Genomic DNA, 17619 nt, shown 5'->3' on the forward strand with positions numbered 1-17619 from the left:
GCATGTTGTGTTTTTGGTTTTTTTTTTTGTACCAGGTACAGTGTGAATACTGGAGACAGCCCCTCAGAAACTGTTTGCTTATTCCTCACCGACGATTCATCTACACCTTGCCAGCACAGCATGGCAAGAAGTTTAATGGTACCCATTGATCAGGGCAGGAAGGAGTATGATGTATTTATCTCCTGTAGACTACAGGCATATCCTTTTCATCTTGCTAGAGTATTAAGTTCATTTAATAGAGTTGAGTTAGCTTTCCCCTCACTTAGTTAACTACATTAAAATACCAAGGAAGGCATTTATTTTCTGTCAATGAAATGGAGAGGCTAATAGGAGCAGCATGACACAGCTAGTGACCTAAATTTCTCTCAATGTAATCTCATTATTTCAATACAAATGTTGTCCTTTTTTTTTTTTCCCTGTACAATGCAGCCCTGCCAGGTAAGATGTAGCCTTATTTCCAGTACTGCCTTTAGCCTCATCTTGGGCTGAGATTTCAAATGGAATGTGTTTTTGCAGTTATGCTTATGGTGGGTTACATAGCACATTCTAAAGGAATTCACAATTTCTCTCTAACTGCCTGTGAAGTGTCCCCCAAAGCCTGTCTATTTTAATTTTGCGCTTCCAAGACAAACTTAGTTAGTGGAAGGACAAAAAGGAAAGGAAGATTCCACAATGGATCAGGTTTACTTTAAGTATGTTAAGCTGCCACCAGGGCTTGTCTAAATATAGATTTGTCCACTGTAAACATCCCAGTCTGCATTTAGTGCAGACATGCAGAGTTCCTCAGGAATGGCAAGCAGGCTGTGCATTCACACCCAGGCCCCAGATAACTCTTAATCAGAACTGTTTCCTGAAGAAAGTTTGTAAGTGGGATTTTGCATCTAGGGAAGAACACAAAGCAAGAAAAGCTTGCCTCTGCTGCTGGCCTTGTGCCTTTGTCATCCAAGCTTTGTGAAGCTCCACGAGGGCTCTTAAGATGAGAAGCATGTTCACAAAAGGGCTGTAGCTTTCAAGCCAAGCTCTCCAAGCCAGTGTGGTTTGCAAAGGTCAGGTAAGTGGGGTCTGTGCTGCTTCTGCAGTGGCTCGCATGCTCTCGGGAGGCAGCCAGTGCTGAGCTTGTGCGGGTGATGGTTCTGCCACTGAGAAATCCTGGCACCTCCACCTGGGGTTTCTGCTAAATCCTGTCCCCCACTTGCCTCTGTATCATTAATCCTTGTATTGGGCTAAAGACTGAATTATACGGAAACATCTCAAGTACTAGTAAGCAAGCCACATCTTCAAGGAACTCAGACAATTTACCATCAATAAATTAGCTTAGAAGTTATTTGCTCTGACAATGTAAACAAACCCGGTGTGTTTTACCACAGTAACCTGATACTCTCTCCACATTTACATGAATTATACCACAGTGGTTGTTAGGAGAAGTGGAAACCTCTGTTTCCTTGATCACAACTGAACATTTTATTCATGGAATAGCTTTCTTTAAAAAAAAAAAAAATGCAAAAAGGTATGCTTTCACTGAAATAGCCTGGGGACTCCTTCATACTCTGTAAAAAATAGATATAAATGTATAACTATATTTATGTTAAACTTTATTTGGCTTTGCTACTTGAAGAGCATATGGCAAAGACTGTCAGCTAAAAGGATTAGGACTTCTAAGCTGGATTTCAGCAGGCTAGCAGCCCAAGAGCTGAGTGCTGTGCTCTTGTGCTGAGCCAGAGCTGTGCACCCGGGATGGTTCCAGACCTCACTGTAATGGCTGAACTCTGAGAAGTGTTCATTTCAGATATATTATCTACCAACCAAATTATTTAACAAGATCTATCGGGCATCAGATGCTTAATTACAGTTAGCAGAAGCTAGAATCATGTGGAATACCATGATCATTTAACTGATTGGCTCCACATAATGTATCAATGTTTAGAAATTTTCATTTTTGAACAAGGAAGTTTCTTTATAGCGCTTGAGTTTTCAACAGTTATTTCACAAGAGTTGCTCCTAAGACTTACTAGTATCACAGGCTCAAAAGATGGATATGAATGAGGCACAAGAGAAAAAACTCCTCTAAGGATATAAAAGGCAAAGTGCATCTATTGTGCTTTGGTTTCCTGTATACTACAGAATTTCCGGACTCAGAGTATGAAACAAGCTGTGGAACATGCATATCTGGAAGACATCAAAGGCAAACTGTCTATCAGTTTATTTTAGACTAGGCAGTGCCAAGCAGAAAGCGAGATCAGGAAAAAGAGGCTGAAAGACCAGCTCACTGATCCCAGTCTTAGAGAACCCAATGACATTACATGTATACATCGCATCCCAAGTGACTGAGTGAAGCATACCCTAGTAGACATACATGGGTCTGTATTGGAAATCTCGTAGCACGTTCAGGTATGGTCCAAATCCAATTGGAGAGTTTCTGGCTTTGATCCTCTTAACACTTCCAATAGCTGTTACAATCTGAAAAGCTTTCAGACGAAAAGTTAAAAATTGGACCATGTCTCATATTTAAGATAGAGCGAAGCCTCTACCTTGAATTCACAAGGCTTTGAAGAAATTTTGGTTCTCCACAAAGCGAGCTCATGTACTTAAGACAAAGAATATCCACTTTCAGCAGGAAACTAGAATGCTTGCTGAAGGAAGGTTGTATTACACCAAATATGCAACAGGAAGCAGGGTCCCACCTCGAACTGAACAAAACACACCTGTAACTACGGCATGAAACTGAGGGCTAAGCCATGGTTCTGCCGGGGAGCACAATTTAGGGATAATGATCAGGCTTTGAAAGATCTTGAGAGCATGAAAAATCCTGTCTGTCTCTGCTCCTCACCCTCAGAATATGAACTGCTGAAAACTATACCTGGTCAATATATACCGTGATGATTTGCTCTGTAATTTGCTTTTCAACTGTTTGAATTGTGTGACAGATTAAGAAAAAAACTCATAATTCAAGCATTTGAGTAACACTTTCTACGGACTGTTAACATGCACTGAAATAATTAAACAGTTACCAAGTTCTTCACAGTGTCAATTCAGCTAATAGATGAGATAACGCAGAAATGGGCAGAGAAGGAAGATTATAATCACATATGTTACCAAACACGCATTTGCATATCACAGAGCCCAGAGAAAGATTATACAGTACCAACTGAGGCATAGAGCAATAAACCAAAATAATTTCCATTTTTTAAATGGCCAGTATTTGTTATCAGTGCCAGAAGTAATAAAGAAATGCCTTCCATCATCCTACCAGGACAGCAAGTTTTAACTTCCTTGCTCTGTGACATACAGAAAAGCCAGAAAAAGCACTATCTCATCAACTGTGTTAAACAGGCGTTCTGAATTAATATTGGGTAGAAAAAAAAAAAAAAAGGGCTTGGAGTGAACTCTTCAGATTCTTCTCCTTACTACTAGGGATGAGTCTTGTCTCAGAGTAAGATATGTTTCTGATGATTCACGTGGCTTATTTTCAGTTACTGGGAAACTCCTCGGAAGAGGCATAGTATCCGCAAGGGCATTAAAAGCATTTGAGAGTTAGACAAATAAAAGTTTTCCTTTGACAAAACAAACAAACAAACAAGTTATTCTCAGTTGGATATACTTATTTCTGTGTTTTGGAAATATTTGAGATACTAAGGAAAGTTTTATCTTAAACAATTTTATGTAGGTCTTGAATTTACTTTTAACACAAAGCATTTCTACACAGTTAATGTGTGCAAACTGACAGATGCACTTCCTCTTCCTCTTTCCTTCTCATTGCATAGTCATTAAAAGAAGTCTCTATGAAATTAGTTAAAAAGGCCAACAAGCATTGACCTAATATATAACTAGGCAGTATCTTCAATACAGGGCCAGGGTCTTCAAAGAAAATGCCACTGCTTCGGGTTGCAGGTTTTTTATGTATTTTTTATCCAGTACTAAGGAGAATCATCTCATAACAGATTTACAGCAGTTAAAAGACCTTAAGTAAAACAGGTAAAGAAATGTGAATATAAATTTTGAAAAGGTCAACAGTGATTTAAAGCTGCATTTCCAGAGAAAATGATTCTTTTCTTTAAAAAGAAGATTTTTGCTTCAGGGGAGGCTAACAAACCACCTTAATTTTCTCCAGTTCAGAGATGGAAAACATCCTTAATGGCTTCCGTAACCTGTCTTTGAAGTCTGCAGTAATTATGCAACTGCTCTGGAAACCAAAGAGGAGCTGCGGGAACCCTGCCTCAGAGCAGAGCACTTGTGGAGGGGAAAAGAAACAAAAAAGCCTTTGCCGAATCCTCGCTCTTTGCTGAGATCTCCCCCACCCCAGCCTTAGGCCAACTGGGATGAGAAAGCACTAGAGAGCCTGTCAGGCTTATATTGTTTGGTCTATTTCGGGGGGGCCTTGGCTGTAGAGGAAGAAGTAAAGTAAAGCCTGAGCATCATGTGGGCAACTTTAGTATCAGGGGACAAATGCTTAGAGAGCAGCACCCTGGTCCTTGTGCTCCCGTGGGAATGATGCATTCCTGCCTGTTGCTGAACTCAGAGATCTGAGCCTGGGAGGAAGCGCTCAGTTTAGAAACCCCTGTGACGCCTCCAGGAAGGTGTAGAAGACTTCAAAGCTAACTTTGAAACCCATTGATCCATTTGGAATTTGCAAACAAATTCAGTTTACATTTCTAACTGTCTACATCCCAAATTATTTCACCGTAGTTATTTCATCAGTCTGAACAACAACCAACTCACAATACCTAGAAAGTACCAAATTTCTGCCCTTTACAAGTCCTAATATTTGGGGAAATTATTACATATTCATTGATGTCTGGACAACTATATCTTAAAAGATTCCTTACATTAATGGATTTCAGTAAGATTAGGTGGCAATTCATAAATACAAATGGCAGTACTGTAAAATAAGCAAGCAACTACAAACTCTTCTTTCCAGGATAGATTTTAAAAAAGGAAGATCGGGAGATAAACTGAAAAGAATGTGAGTATTAAAGTTGAACTGTCAGCAGACAAGACTATTAGAGAATGACAGTCAAGCTGGACAGTTTCAGTACCATCTGTAAGTTACATGACATTTATCGTTAAAGAAAAACATGCTGAAGCACAGTTATGCAGTGGTAAAGGGAATCTGCCCTGGTAATTATAAGGAGATTGCTAAAATCTCCAGTGTGGATCAAAGAAACAGATCTGCAAGAGAAGTAAGTAGCAGAAGATCACAGAAGAAAAGTGGAAGGCAAGTAGCATGTTAACAAAACAAAAAAATATAAACTACTGAAGATGTGAATCTTGTAGCCTGAATGACTCTCAGTTACTATCTATCAGTGCATCACTTTTCCAACATTTAACAGCTTTTCCTAGTAAACCTTTAGCAAATCTTGAGGAAACTGCATTACTATCTTAAGACATCCTTACTAATCAAAGGCTAGGACTTTTTGGGAAAGAAACGAATTTACTTTTATAGTTTTCTTTAAGCATGGAACCTGGGAAAATGGAGACACCTTACTTAGCGTAACAGAAACCTGAAACTGAGAAGTTTCAGAATAAGAATATTCAGAATATTTCAAAAGAACAGTTTTGTAAAAGCCAAGTGAAGTGAAAATACTTAAGAAAAAAGAAAAAAACCTGTTTAATTCTACCAAAAGTATCAAACTCAGGTTCATTTCCTGTTAGGAAACAAGCTGGATTTACCACTCACTGGGCTCTTGAGCAGCGTAAAGGACCACACTCTGTTCACATTGGGCCCTGTCCTCCCTTGTTATCCGTCTGGCACATCCAAACTGTTTTCGTGTATTGCTCATGGTGGTTTGTTTCATTGTTCAGATCAAGTTTCTGTAAAATGGAGGGTGGATAAGTTAAGCCATTAAACACTAAAACAGAAGCTAGATCCTTCCCTGCCTGACAGGCAGGCGCTGGAAGCATTAGCCCCCGTTGGATGGTAGAAGTTCAAAGTGTAAAAACACTTCAGGTGTTCTTGAGATAGGATAGGTGGTAAAGCTGGCAGGATGTTAATGATATTTCTAGTCACATCTGCACAGGCATGGATATTTCCCTAGTAATCTCTCTCTTTAGAAGAGAAAATAAAATAAAATTCACCAAACATTTAGATCCAGACAAGCTTAGCAGGGTTATTGCTGTCAAGAGACCTTGTTTTCACCAGAATCTAGGTAAGATTTGGGCTGAAATTATAGTTAACATGAATTTTAGTGCAAAGGGCCATCCTTTCAGTTAGGAAGGTTTCAAAAATACATGATAGAAGTCAAAACTTTATTCTGTAATCTTGACTCTTACAAACTGTCTGCCCAATACATTGCCACTTCAATCAGGAAGACTGCCAGGAAAAGGGCATAGCATTCCCCAAGCATCTCTGGGAAGCTCTTGGAGTATTTCAGCCAAAAAGGTATGTTTCACTTCGTTCTTAACTCAGAAATTCAGTTACGCAGAGCCAAAATATATACACTTTAAAATAAGAGACACTTCAGTCTACACAAAAGTTTTTAAAAGAAACTTCGTGACTTTCCAGAATACGAAACAGTTAATTTGAAGACCCTTAATTATCTTCAGGAACTAACAGCACTGAAATAGTCCTTAAACACTCAAGACAACAGTCAAACTAATCCTAGAGCTCCTTAATAGCATGAGGAATGCAGTAAGATTTAACAGGTTTAATTCCTTATGTGTTGCCATGGCTATTACTTGTTTTGGAAAGAAAACCCAGGAAAATTAACTTATGACATTTACGGTTCACTAAATCTGCTATAAAATCTCTGTGCAGGACCAGTGAATAGACTATTTTAAAATTGCACACAAATACATCTTTAAAAGTTAAAGCACACAAGGGTAAGTTAAGTTTAAAAGACTTATTCATTTTAACCACCCATCCACAGAAACTCATTTCTAGATAAAGTTTCTGTGAAAATTGGGATGTTAGATACGTTAACACTGCAGATGTGGATTTAAACACATTTAAGAACTTCAATTTCTCTACTGCCAAGGCTGTGCTGTATTTTTTACTGACATTGGGGCCTAGATAATTGACACCTTAACTCAAGAGATAGATCTAGATCTGCGGGGAACAGCGGGGAAGTAAACCCAAAACTCAGTGCAAACCTTTTCTTCCCTCATTTACTCAAATTGCACACTGACATAAATGGCATCCTATTTCAGGTCAAGAATTCAGTTCAATTCCAGGGCTAATACGGAGTTTTTAACATCTCAGAAGTTACATCCTGGCTCCTGTAATGCCACTTCCAAGAGCTTTCCATCCTCTGGGATAATCACCTGCCCCACTGACTCTGACAGAACCCCTTCTTTTCCCCATCAGGAAGTACTACGCTTCTCCATTTGGCACTACCCTCTACTCTCCTGATTCTGGCTTTCTGGCAAGTAAGTCACCCTGAAGTTCATCCAATTCTCAGTTTTCTCACCTAAACAGAGTTTGCTTCCATACTTTCTGGTGCCAGCATTGCTGTGTAAAAGAAACAAACCCTATTACCATTCAGCTTAGGACTGTTCACAGCCAGAGGAGAGCTGGAGTCCTAGCTAGCTCTCTCCTTTGGCAGAGAAGAAAGTAAAGAAGATGTTTGAATACCTGTCCTATTTTCTGTTTGTTAGCCTCAGACACGCTTTTAACCAGGCCCATCTGTTCTCCTGCTCATCACAGCAGCACAATGTTGTCATCCTCCTCTTGTTGTCTGTTGGTGTCACATCTCTGTATTAGATGCATCTTCAGATACAGGCCTGGGTTCAGTGCCATTTTCCAATCAACATGTGATTTCTTTGGCCATTATGTCATTTTGGTTTAGGATCTTCAGGCAATACTGTGCTGTGGCAGAGCGTACAGCCCATACAAAAGGGCTGCTAAAATCTGCAAATCCCTGCTTCAGGTTCCAAAGAGACAGAAAGGTGCTGACAGCCAGAGGGGGTGGAGTGCTCCAGCCCTTCCAGTATCCAGCCTCAGGGGCTCACAGCATGCTTGCTTGCAGAGCCAAGGGCTGCAATGTCAGCTGAACCCACATGTCCTATGCACTTATTTCCCTCCCCCTTACCATGCACTTGGCTACAAGGGCCGAGAAAGGCTCTTACAACCATCTCCCAACGGCCTCCACAGCTTTGGATCCAGTCCATGGGACATTAAACACTTCAAGGCTCAGGAGGCCCTGAGGACCTAAGTATGGTCTAACTGTCCCAGTGTCACAATGACTGCAAAAAAATGCACAAACAAGGGATCCAAAACAATTTGCCCTATTAGGAGATGCAGAAGAGCAAATCTGCGTATCCCAAAGAAAGTTAGGTACCAGCTCTGGCTGAACTGCAAAATTAGCTCATATTGTTAACCTTCCTTCCTTTCCCTCCTTATGTCATTAGAAAATAAGCAGAGGTAGATAACTGGAGAGTCAGAGAAAAATCAGGAATCATTTTAGGAAGCATTAAAATTAAGACAGGTCACAGCAGATTTTGAATTCCCATCTCCAGGTAGGATAGAGTATTTATTACTGACCTTCACTCCACTTAGTTTTTGCAGCTGACAGTGTTAAGATTCACTATGGATTACGAGGCGGTCCATTCAGCAGGAACTGCCAGAACGCACTCCGATCTGTAAGAGCAGAACCTAGCTCACCGCTCTGCCTTTTCACACTAGACTAAAGGGGCCTTCAGCTACAGAAGAAAAGCCAGAGTTTGCATACAGGGACTGAGGAAGAAAAGAGGTAGGAGTGGTAGGCTTCTGAAGTTCAGCTCCCAGAAATACATTCCATGCTGCAACTGAACAAAATAGAGCTCTAAGTCAAATCTCAAGTTATCAAAGTGCGCTCTACCATACTGTGTTCCTTGACTCCCATCTTTATTATGAAAAGAAAAGCATTCATGTTGTGAAGTTTAGACTAGAACCATTAGACAAAAACATTTTCCCCCTTGTTAGAAGGAACAGAGATGATCACACAACACATATCCAAGGCTATCAGAGCCCACTGTTCTGGTTTCATTAAATTCATGACAGATTTTCTTCAAAATATGGGGCATGCTGTAAAGCATTTCCACTAAAAAAGAATTTGGTGTTCCACTCTGCAAACCCAAACCACATCTAATTTACACCTTTTATTCTTCATTTTAAATAAGCTAACCCTTTTTCCATATCACCCAAACAGGAAAAAAAAAAGTTTGTCACAGCAGGCATCACCACCAGTTCACTGGTTAGTGAGAAAAGACAGGGATACAAAAGAAACACAGCTCATTTCATGATGAGCCCTGAGTCTGAAAAGCAAAACTCCCCAATACTTGCCTTTAGTGCTTTCTATGTTGCAGTGAACCAGTGGTCTTCAATATCCATCTTCAGTCTCCACCTGGGAAACATGTAACTGACTTCAACCTCTTCTTGCTTCTGGGCTGAAGGATGTTTTGTCGATCTCTCACCTTGTATCTTGAAAAGTATGGAATAGCCTCAAAAATATGCAAAAGGTTGATATCCAAGCTAGCATCTTATGTACAGGAAGGATTAGGCTTATCAAAATCGCTTGCTTGGCGTATACAGCTTGGCGTGTACAGCTCTTTCTACTGTTCTCAGCAATTTACAACAAGCACCAGAAGGAATAAAGAACCATTTAGAGGAGATCATCTGGACAAAGGAACCTGAAATTAAATTGCTCACATACATCTTTTCATCTGGTCTTCTGATAGCATTTAAGTGACTTGTTTCTGTTCAGACAGATCTCAGGGAGAAGACAACTGACAGACAGACAGACAGACAGCAGCACCACAGCTCATCACCTCGTCAACACTCCCACCAAGCGTGTTGGTGGCAGGCAGGGTACTCACAAAGAGACAAGCAGAACCACTGAGTGCTCAGCATTTGCAGCAGCAGAAAGAGAAGAAAAAGGCTTTTGAAGAAATACTCTTTGTGTTCTAGGAACAGAGTAACATGGATTAGCCAGATAAGCGTTTCACCAAAGAAGTACTTCCATAGCCTTGAGCCCAAGAACCTGCAGCCCTCGTGCTGCAGGGACTTTACTGTTTATGCTGTCACCAGATGAAACGGAGAACATGCTTTTACTACAGCGCCAGCACGGCTGTAACAAGGCAAGCAGCAACTGTTTTTCTATAGGCAGGAACACACAGAGCGCAGAACAGAGCATGTGGTCCACAGGTATGTGCCTAAGTAGGGGCTGAACAACAAGGCAGAGACAAGTGGATCCAACCAAGGAGTTTAGCAAGACTTGGACACTGAGTATAGGATAACCAAAAGACACAACTGTTAAATGCTACTGAGACATTAAGATCTAAGCCCAGGAACTTGGCAATACAGCAAGAAACACTTACAAAAAGTATACTGTGTAAGTAAACGCTGTGTTAAGTTGATGAATGAATGCATACAATAAAAAGATAACAAAACAGATTTCACAAGGGAAGACACAACAAAGTATCCACAGAATTTTCAGAAATGCATACCATCATCTTTAGATACCTGAAATTCACAATTCAACCCACTGCAGTTACAGGGTATACTTAACTGTCATCATGTTTGATATCAGGAAATATAAAGAAAAGATGAAATAGACACCAGACACTAGGTGACACATGGCACTTCAAGTTTGGAAAAGCACTTTTCTCCAAACTACAAAATACAGAGCAATCCCTGTAATACAGGGACGGAAACATTTTTTCCCTTATCTTCCTCTCATATGTGGTATTAGAGTAGGGAAGTAGCTGCATTGCAGCTTCAGACTCAAAACATATACAATGAGTTTTCTCGTAACACTGTACAAATGCACACCTCTGTCCCTAAAAGCTTAGAAAAGAACATATAAAATTCTGTTCTGTACTTCCCCACCCCAATCTCTGCCCCATATCATCAAAAGGTACCGTCAAGATGAGCAGACCTACTAAGATCAAAAGATACTGCAGTTCTTGCTGTTGGGGGAAAAAAAAAAAAAAAAAAAAAGCCTGAAATCTCACTAGAAGGCAGCTGGAGGTTAAAGATACATGTTTAACTCTGAAGGAGACAGATACTCTGGAATTTTCTCATCACAAAAAGCTTCACAATAATAGCTTTAGAGATAAAACTACTTTCTTCCAAGATGGAAGCAAAGCTGAAGTAGTAAGTAGTCAAGCACGTGTGATTATACTTCAAATATTCACCTAATCCAAAGCAAGGTGCATCTCATATACAAACTTTATTATGCAAATAAGATAATCCCCAGATTCTCCACTCAGCCATTTAAGTGCAAATACCAGAAATGGTCCAACTAGAAAATCAAAGACAGCAAAACCAGACAAGCCCATATTCTCTGATTCTTAGTTCTCGTTTTCTTCTTCCAAGAGAAAATAGGCTGACAGATAGAAGGACATATACATCCACCCCATAGTCTTCTAATACAAGTAAATACAAAAAAAAATCAAGTGTTTATTGGAAGTCTGCATGAAGGCACAAATGAGCTTGATTACAGACACATTTTAACAATTACAAATGTATGTAAACACGTTGAGATATACAACAAAGCAATAATACAGCTAATACAGGAATAAAATGTAACCTGCAAAAAAAAAAAATAAAAATCTTTGTATCCGAGGTTCTTTGAATTGTAAGATCTGATTCACACCAACACAGTGTAATGTTTTTAAGTAACCACTTGGATTCACGCCGAACAGCATGTGCTGTGACCATTGTTGTTAACCAGTGTATACGTATGATCCAAATTTGAACAGGCTTCCTTCCCTACGACTGGGAAAATATAAGAATAACCAACTAGACACCCAGCCAACCTAGAATGAGGCTTCAGAGATTCCCTAAATACTTAAGAGCAATCACCAATGAACTGAAATTAAATATAAGCTTCAGAAAAGCTCAAGGATGTTTGTTCCACTTTTACTTGCATTTGAGGAAATTGCTGTATTTCTGCAGGAAAGGAACAGTCTACATCTGTCAGGTGATTTTTTTTTTCTTCCTCCACAGGAGGCTTAGATTTCATCTGAAACACCTGCCAAAACAAAAGTCAGCAATCACAAACTAAAGTGCCTTGGACAGCTTAGGTTTTACCACTAGAATAAAATACCTTTGTGTACAGATACAGTATTAATTTATATAGTGAGAAAACTCGCCTTTGCAAGTAGAATACTGTTTCAGATATTTCTGTGGAAAGGGGAATCACTTATTTTTTTAAATTAGACACCAGTGCCAGGAACTTAAAGAACAACTGCAACACAGCACTTTTTGAAAGGAAATCAAACAGAAAAATGTTGTCGTTCTTGTACAGGCAATTCCCAGGCCTAGCTGAAGGGTACTCTGAGCAGCAATTTACTACAGGGACACAGTCTTCTCAATCTCTATCACCTGCCTTAACTTCCCTCTCCCCATCTACACAAGCTTTGTAACCTTTGAAGCCCAATTGCAGTGAGGAAGGACTCCTGTCTGGATAATATAAGCCAAACAAAACCTAGCATAGCCACAACAGTTCCCCTGACTCTGCAACCACATCATCCCTACCTAAAGATGAGGTAGTACTTCTCTTTGGAGCCTAACTAGTTGAATAGGAACAAGCACTATTCTCCCTAATGTAGCAGCTGTCTGTTAATGCAGTGCAAAACCTCTGTATTTCTCTCCCTTCTTCAGGGCACGCTACTAATGCAAATACAGGAACAGATGCTTGAAAGAGAAATCATAAGATGAGCACACAAACCCACCTGAATTACAGCTGAATCGTAAAGGCCACAGCATGGCACACTGAGTGACTTCCTCTAGTCCACAAAGTGGCATTGTCTCTTAACTTCTATTCATCCTGGGACTAGTGGTTTTTACCCAAAAGGAACGTGAATGTTATCCTGAGTACTTATTACAGTGAAATATGGAATTAAAAAAAGAAAATAAAATAAAAGATTAACAACTCTAGTCCAAATCCAAAAAGGGCTGGAAGAAGAATTCAGCTCCTCAGGGAACTGAGGAAACCAGATTGTCTCTGCATACGGTTCATTTGGTACTTAGGGGCTTTGTTTGCTCTCCCTTCAAGAAGACAGCTATTTCCCCTTAAGAAGGTTGTTATAACAGATGCATGTATCATAATTTTATAGCTTACACTCATAAACCTTCTGGTTTCTTATGAGATGGCTTGAACTGAAGAAATATGCTCTCATAGTCCATGCTCTGTAGACTCCCAAGGATCAAAAAGAAATAGACTGCCATGACTGAAACAAAGGAGACATCAAATAGAGTTGAACAATATTAGAACTTAAGCTGCTTGTAAAACTAAGCATTAGGAATGGGGGGAAAAAAAAAAACAAAAAACAAAAAACACCACCACCAGAATACTTAAACAAGGTCCCTGGATGCATCCTCTTAGTAAGCAACGATCAATATTGAGGATGAAAGATTTTGTTCTTTGACAGACAAAGTACTCAAGGCTCCACGATTGGTTTCCATGTATTTAACAAAATATATGGAGTCTAAATTGTCTCCTGTCAGCAGTTCAGCTCCCACCAGTTCCAGGAAGCTCTGTCATTTTCATTGCTTCCAAGACTGTATTTTTCATTCAGCTGAAGTGCACAGAAATTCTACTCAGGCAGATGGATTCAAGAACTACCAGCATTTTAACAGGAAAAGGAGTCCTGTTCTGTTTAGCTCTGGTACAGCAAGATTGCTAATAGAAAAGCAATGTTACTTTCTTGGAAAACTCTGATAGTCTTTTCTGCTTTTGGGAATATGCTCTTAGAGGACTAGATAAAATTAAAACAATCTTATCTGGCTGTTAGCTGGAAGACTATCTCCAAACAATTCCATCTCTTCTTCCAAAACTCCTCTGGAACAAATTGTGGATAAAATGAACTCTTAATGCTCTACAGAGATCAGCTGCATTCCAGTGTCCAAGCCAGATCCCTTGAGAGAAAAAGTAAAAAGAAAGCTGTTTGATTGTCAGAGAGGAAAGTACTGCTGAAACAGCCAAAAGATTTTTTTTTTTTTTTCAAAAACAAACAAATAAAAAAACCCTTTGGCTGTAAACACATACACTTACAAAATACTCATCACTGCTAGAAGTTGCTTCTGTGACCTTGCACAACTCATGATGATGCAAGTGTGCAACCGACAGACATCAGTAATGAAAAGAACAGCAGAAACCCACCCAGATGCTGCTGAGATAAAATAAAGACAAGCTGGACAGTGATGTCAGAGGAGTTTCTCCAGTCTGTGGGAGGTTCTGATAAAATCACCACTGCAGAATTGTAATTCATGACTATAATTCACAAGGAAAACTGAAAATCCATTTACATTTATTAGGAGATGGTTGTGCACAATTCCTTATCGTCTTCAAAAAGTCTACAAATAGAGTTTAACACTTCTGATTGCAAGCAAATGTTTGTCCAATGTTCTTAGGTAAGGCCAATTTAGCGCCTTGTTACATTTTCAGGATTTAGCATACATTTGTCAGTTCTTTACTTTCATCTGGTAACGGTCCCACTGCAACAGTAAGGAGAGATCACTAAGACACTTCACAACAGCAGCTGAACTTGGGTTACACAAATTCAGTTTTGGAATATGCTTCAAATGTAATTTATTCTAGGCAAATCTCCATTTCAAGTTCTTAAGACAACACTGTCAAAGGCTTTTCCCCTCCCCCCCACACTTATACTACTACCACTACGAGCTCGCACTCTATTGAACCTCATGCCCAAAAATCTCAAAGCACTTCAGCAAGGAGGGCACCATTCTAACTAGTGGCATACTTGAGCTGAAATCCTGCTTATAAAAGAATATATCTTTTTCCTTTTTCTTCTGTTAACAAAAGGACAAGTGTTCAACTAAACCAATCCTATTTTGACCTTAGTCCCACCTCTGACTGCCTGTAGTTTTCTCGCATGCAAACCCACCACGGCTTCGGGAGCTGTGTTTAATAACAGTGCTCACAGCGGAGTTTCCTCTCTGGAAAAGTGAGCGTTAGCTGTGGTCGATTATTTTCAGATGGAAGCACTGGTCAAATTGTCTGCCTGCCACAATCTTGAGTATCACTTTATCAGAGAGTCACTATTACCATACCTAATGTAATCGGATAATGCACTTGATCCCATACTGGTTTACCAAGTGTAATAGACTATATATGCATTCTCTAAATTCTCTCGGAGCTGAAACTACATAGATATAATGAAGAACTTCTAGTTTTGCCTTAAGCTGAACCTTTTACAACATTATTTTAACTTACTATTTTGATTTAGAGCACTGATTTTATAAAGATATTCAGTCTGCAATTCCTGAATAGTTGAGCGGCAAACATGAAACTCTATGTACAAATGTTAGTATACTACCAGAACGCTCTACCTCCTTCTTAAAAGTGTCCTTAATAAAGCATTAGGCATGTCAAACAAACTTTTGTAAACAAAAGATAAATTACTCATGTTCTGCTGATTATAGCCAGATACATATTCTCATAAAATAAACATTCTCTTGTCATTTTCCATGGCCCATATATCCGTATCTATGAGGTAAACCACTTAAAATCATCAACAGTATATAAACCTCAGTACTCAACAGGAACCTCAGGAAAAATAAAACTGAGCAAGATGGCAATATCAAGAAGTGACACTTCGTTCCACTGCAAAGTGAAACCAAACAATTTATTTGTGCTAGATGAATGGAAAGAATGTATTCGGAATACATTTCTTTATACATTGTACCGGCTTAGGCTGCTAAATAAGCATTCATTAGTGCCATGTTGTGCTACTTTCTTGTACTCTGTTTCTACCAAGCAATACAACACTTTTGGCTGTTATGCCAGTATATTCCTATATGCTCATTTTATATCTTATTATCTAACAGACTTGAACATTTAGAATACTTGTTCAAACTTTGTTTCAGGGGAATCACAATTAATATATTTTAACAAGGAAAAAAAAAATAATCAGCTGTTGTCTACAATCACGTTGCCTTCTGCAGCAAAAAAATCAAAGAGCACACTTCAATCAGCTATCAGTAACCTGTGGGCAGGACCACACTTAGAGAAGTTACTTGTGACAGATCACACGGTATGGACAGCTTACAGGTTAATGCAAATGTCAAGTGAAATAATCAAACCTTAAGGTCCACAAGTTATACATTCCATATACTCCAGCAAGTCAGTTCCCTCACTTAAAGATTCAGACTGTACCATACGTTTGAGGTGTTTTTAAACAGGAGAAGTATGGATGTGTCCTGTGTGCTGAATTAAGCTTATTTACTAGGTAATACAATAGAGTATGTGTATTGGGCACTGATTAGGGTGTCTGACTCACTTTTGCACTAGAAGCTGTTATTTCAAACGACTGAAATGTAGTGCTAATTTTCCACAAGCTTGGTAAACACTGTAATATTTCAGAACTCATCAGATAGCCCATCATGCCTTAAATTTTATGCAAATTCTCATGAAAAAATATAAAAAGGTATCCCTTTAATTTTACAAACCTAGAAGCCAGGAAAATGAAGCTTTGGAGCCAAGCAAAACGACATAATGCCGTATTACCAAACAGAGTAGCAAATGTTCCAGCCAGAGAATGGACATACATGTAGTTCAAGTAAACACTGATGGAAAATTTTGTTAAGTTAGTGTTGTAGACCCACAACACTGGCTGCATTTTATACAAACGTTTACAACACAATTAACAGTGAAGCCTATATAACCTCAGTGCAAATAAGTCAAATCCAAATATGCCAAGTAAGCCTTTGGCTTTTAGTAAACTGCTCCATGTTATGAGTCCAATTCTGACATACAGACTGCTGAGCACATGCACTAAGGCTGAGAGGAGGGATGCACTGAATGTTGAAAAGTGGCTGACTGCGATGCTGCGGATTGGACCGTAGGTTGCACAGGTGGTGGAGGTGGTGGCGGAGGTGGCTGCACTGGGGTCTGCGTGTTTGGAGAAGGAGGAGGAGTGGGACGTTTAAATTTGTCGGGGCTGTTACTTCTTCGTGGTGAAGGCCTCTGCAGAACAAATATTGAAATTATGTTTAACACACTCCTGAACAACTTTAGGTGCAAGTCCTCTAATCAATGTATTGAGCTTGGCAAAGGAAAAGAAAAAACACAATTATTTGGGAAGAATCCCTTTTAAAACATTTCAAGAATCACAATGCAATTTTTATGTAAAATAAACTGTTCCTCTGAAATGGAGTAAAGGAAAATTGAAGTATTTCTGAAATCAAACCAAACAGGCATTCTTTCCCATCAGCTTGCAGGAAATGAAAATAAGAAATCACATCCTGAACTTATGTTTACCTCTGATGACCAGCAACCTATAAAAGAAAAGTGAGAGATGCCATCGAGACAGCACCTCTCAGTTCTGCCCGCCCAAGCAGTAGGTGCTGATGATGCTGATGAACTTTTAGCTTTACAATGCTTGTGTGTGAAGTCCAACTACACAGCACCTGAGCGAGGGTGGAATGTCTCAAAAGCCAAAGCATTTGCCCAGAATCATTTGCATGCTGAAAAACTCTTAGCCTGCACACTGGAGCAAGACTGAAGCATAATTCAGCTTGATCTTCTGAGACCAAATATCATACAACAAAGATTACAACCCCTAGAGCTGTAGGAGTGAAACAATGGTTATTAAGCTCCCCTCAACAGAAACCACAGACTTGCAATAACCTGCACATTTAAACACAAAGATTTAAAATCCATTTTTACAAACCAGTGG

The 17619-nt window shown here is 39.4% G+C and overlaps 1 protein-coding gene across 1 annotated transcript in view; it reads right to left on the reverse strand.

The window, feature by feature from the left end:
* Positions 1-11344: 11344 nt before the first annotated feature.
* The window catches only part of CCDC6 (coiled-coil domain containing 6), a 49198-nt gene continuing 42923 nt past the window's right edge, over positions 11345-17619 (reverse strand). Inside the window, exon 9 of the mRNA XM_032190923.1 lies at positions 11345-16907. Within this exon, the coding sequence (XP_032046814.1) occupies positions 16716-16907 (192 nt within the window). The 3' untranslated portion in view covers positions 11345-16715. The remainder of the gene's footprint in view (positions 16908-17619) is intronic.

Source organism: Aythya fuligula, chromosome 7 (assembly GCF_009819795.1).
Source record: "Aythya fuligula isolate bAytFul2 chromosome 7, bAytFul2.pri, whole genome shotgun sequence".
Classification (NCBI taxonomy): Eukaryota; Metazoa; Chordata; class Aves; order Anseriformes; family Anatidae; genus Aythya; species Aythya fuligula.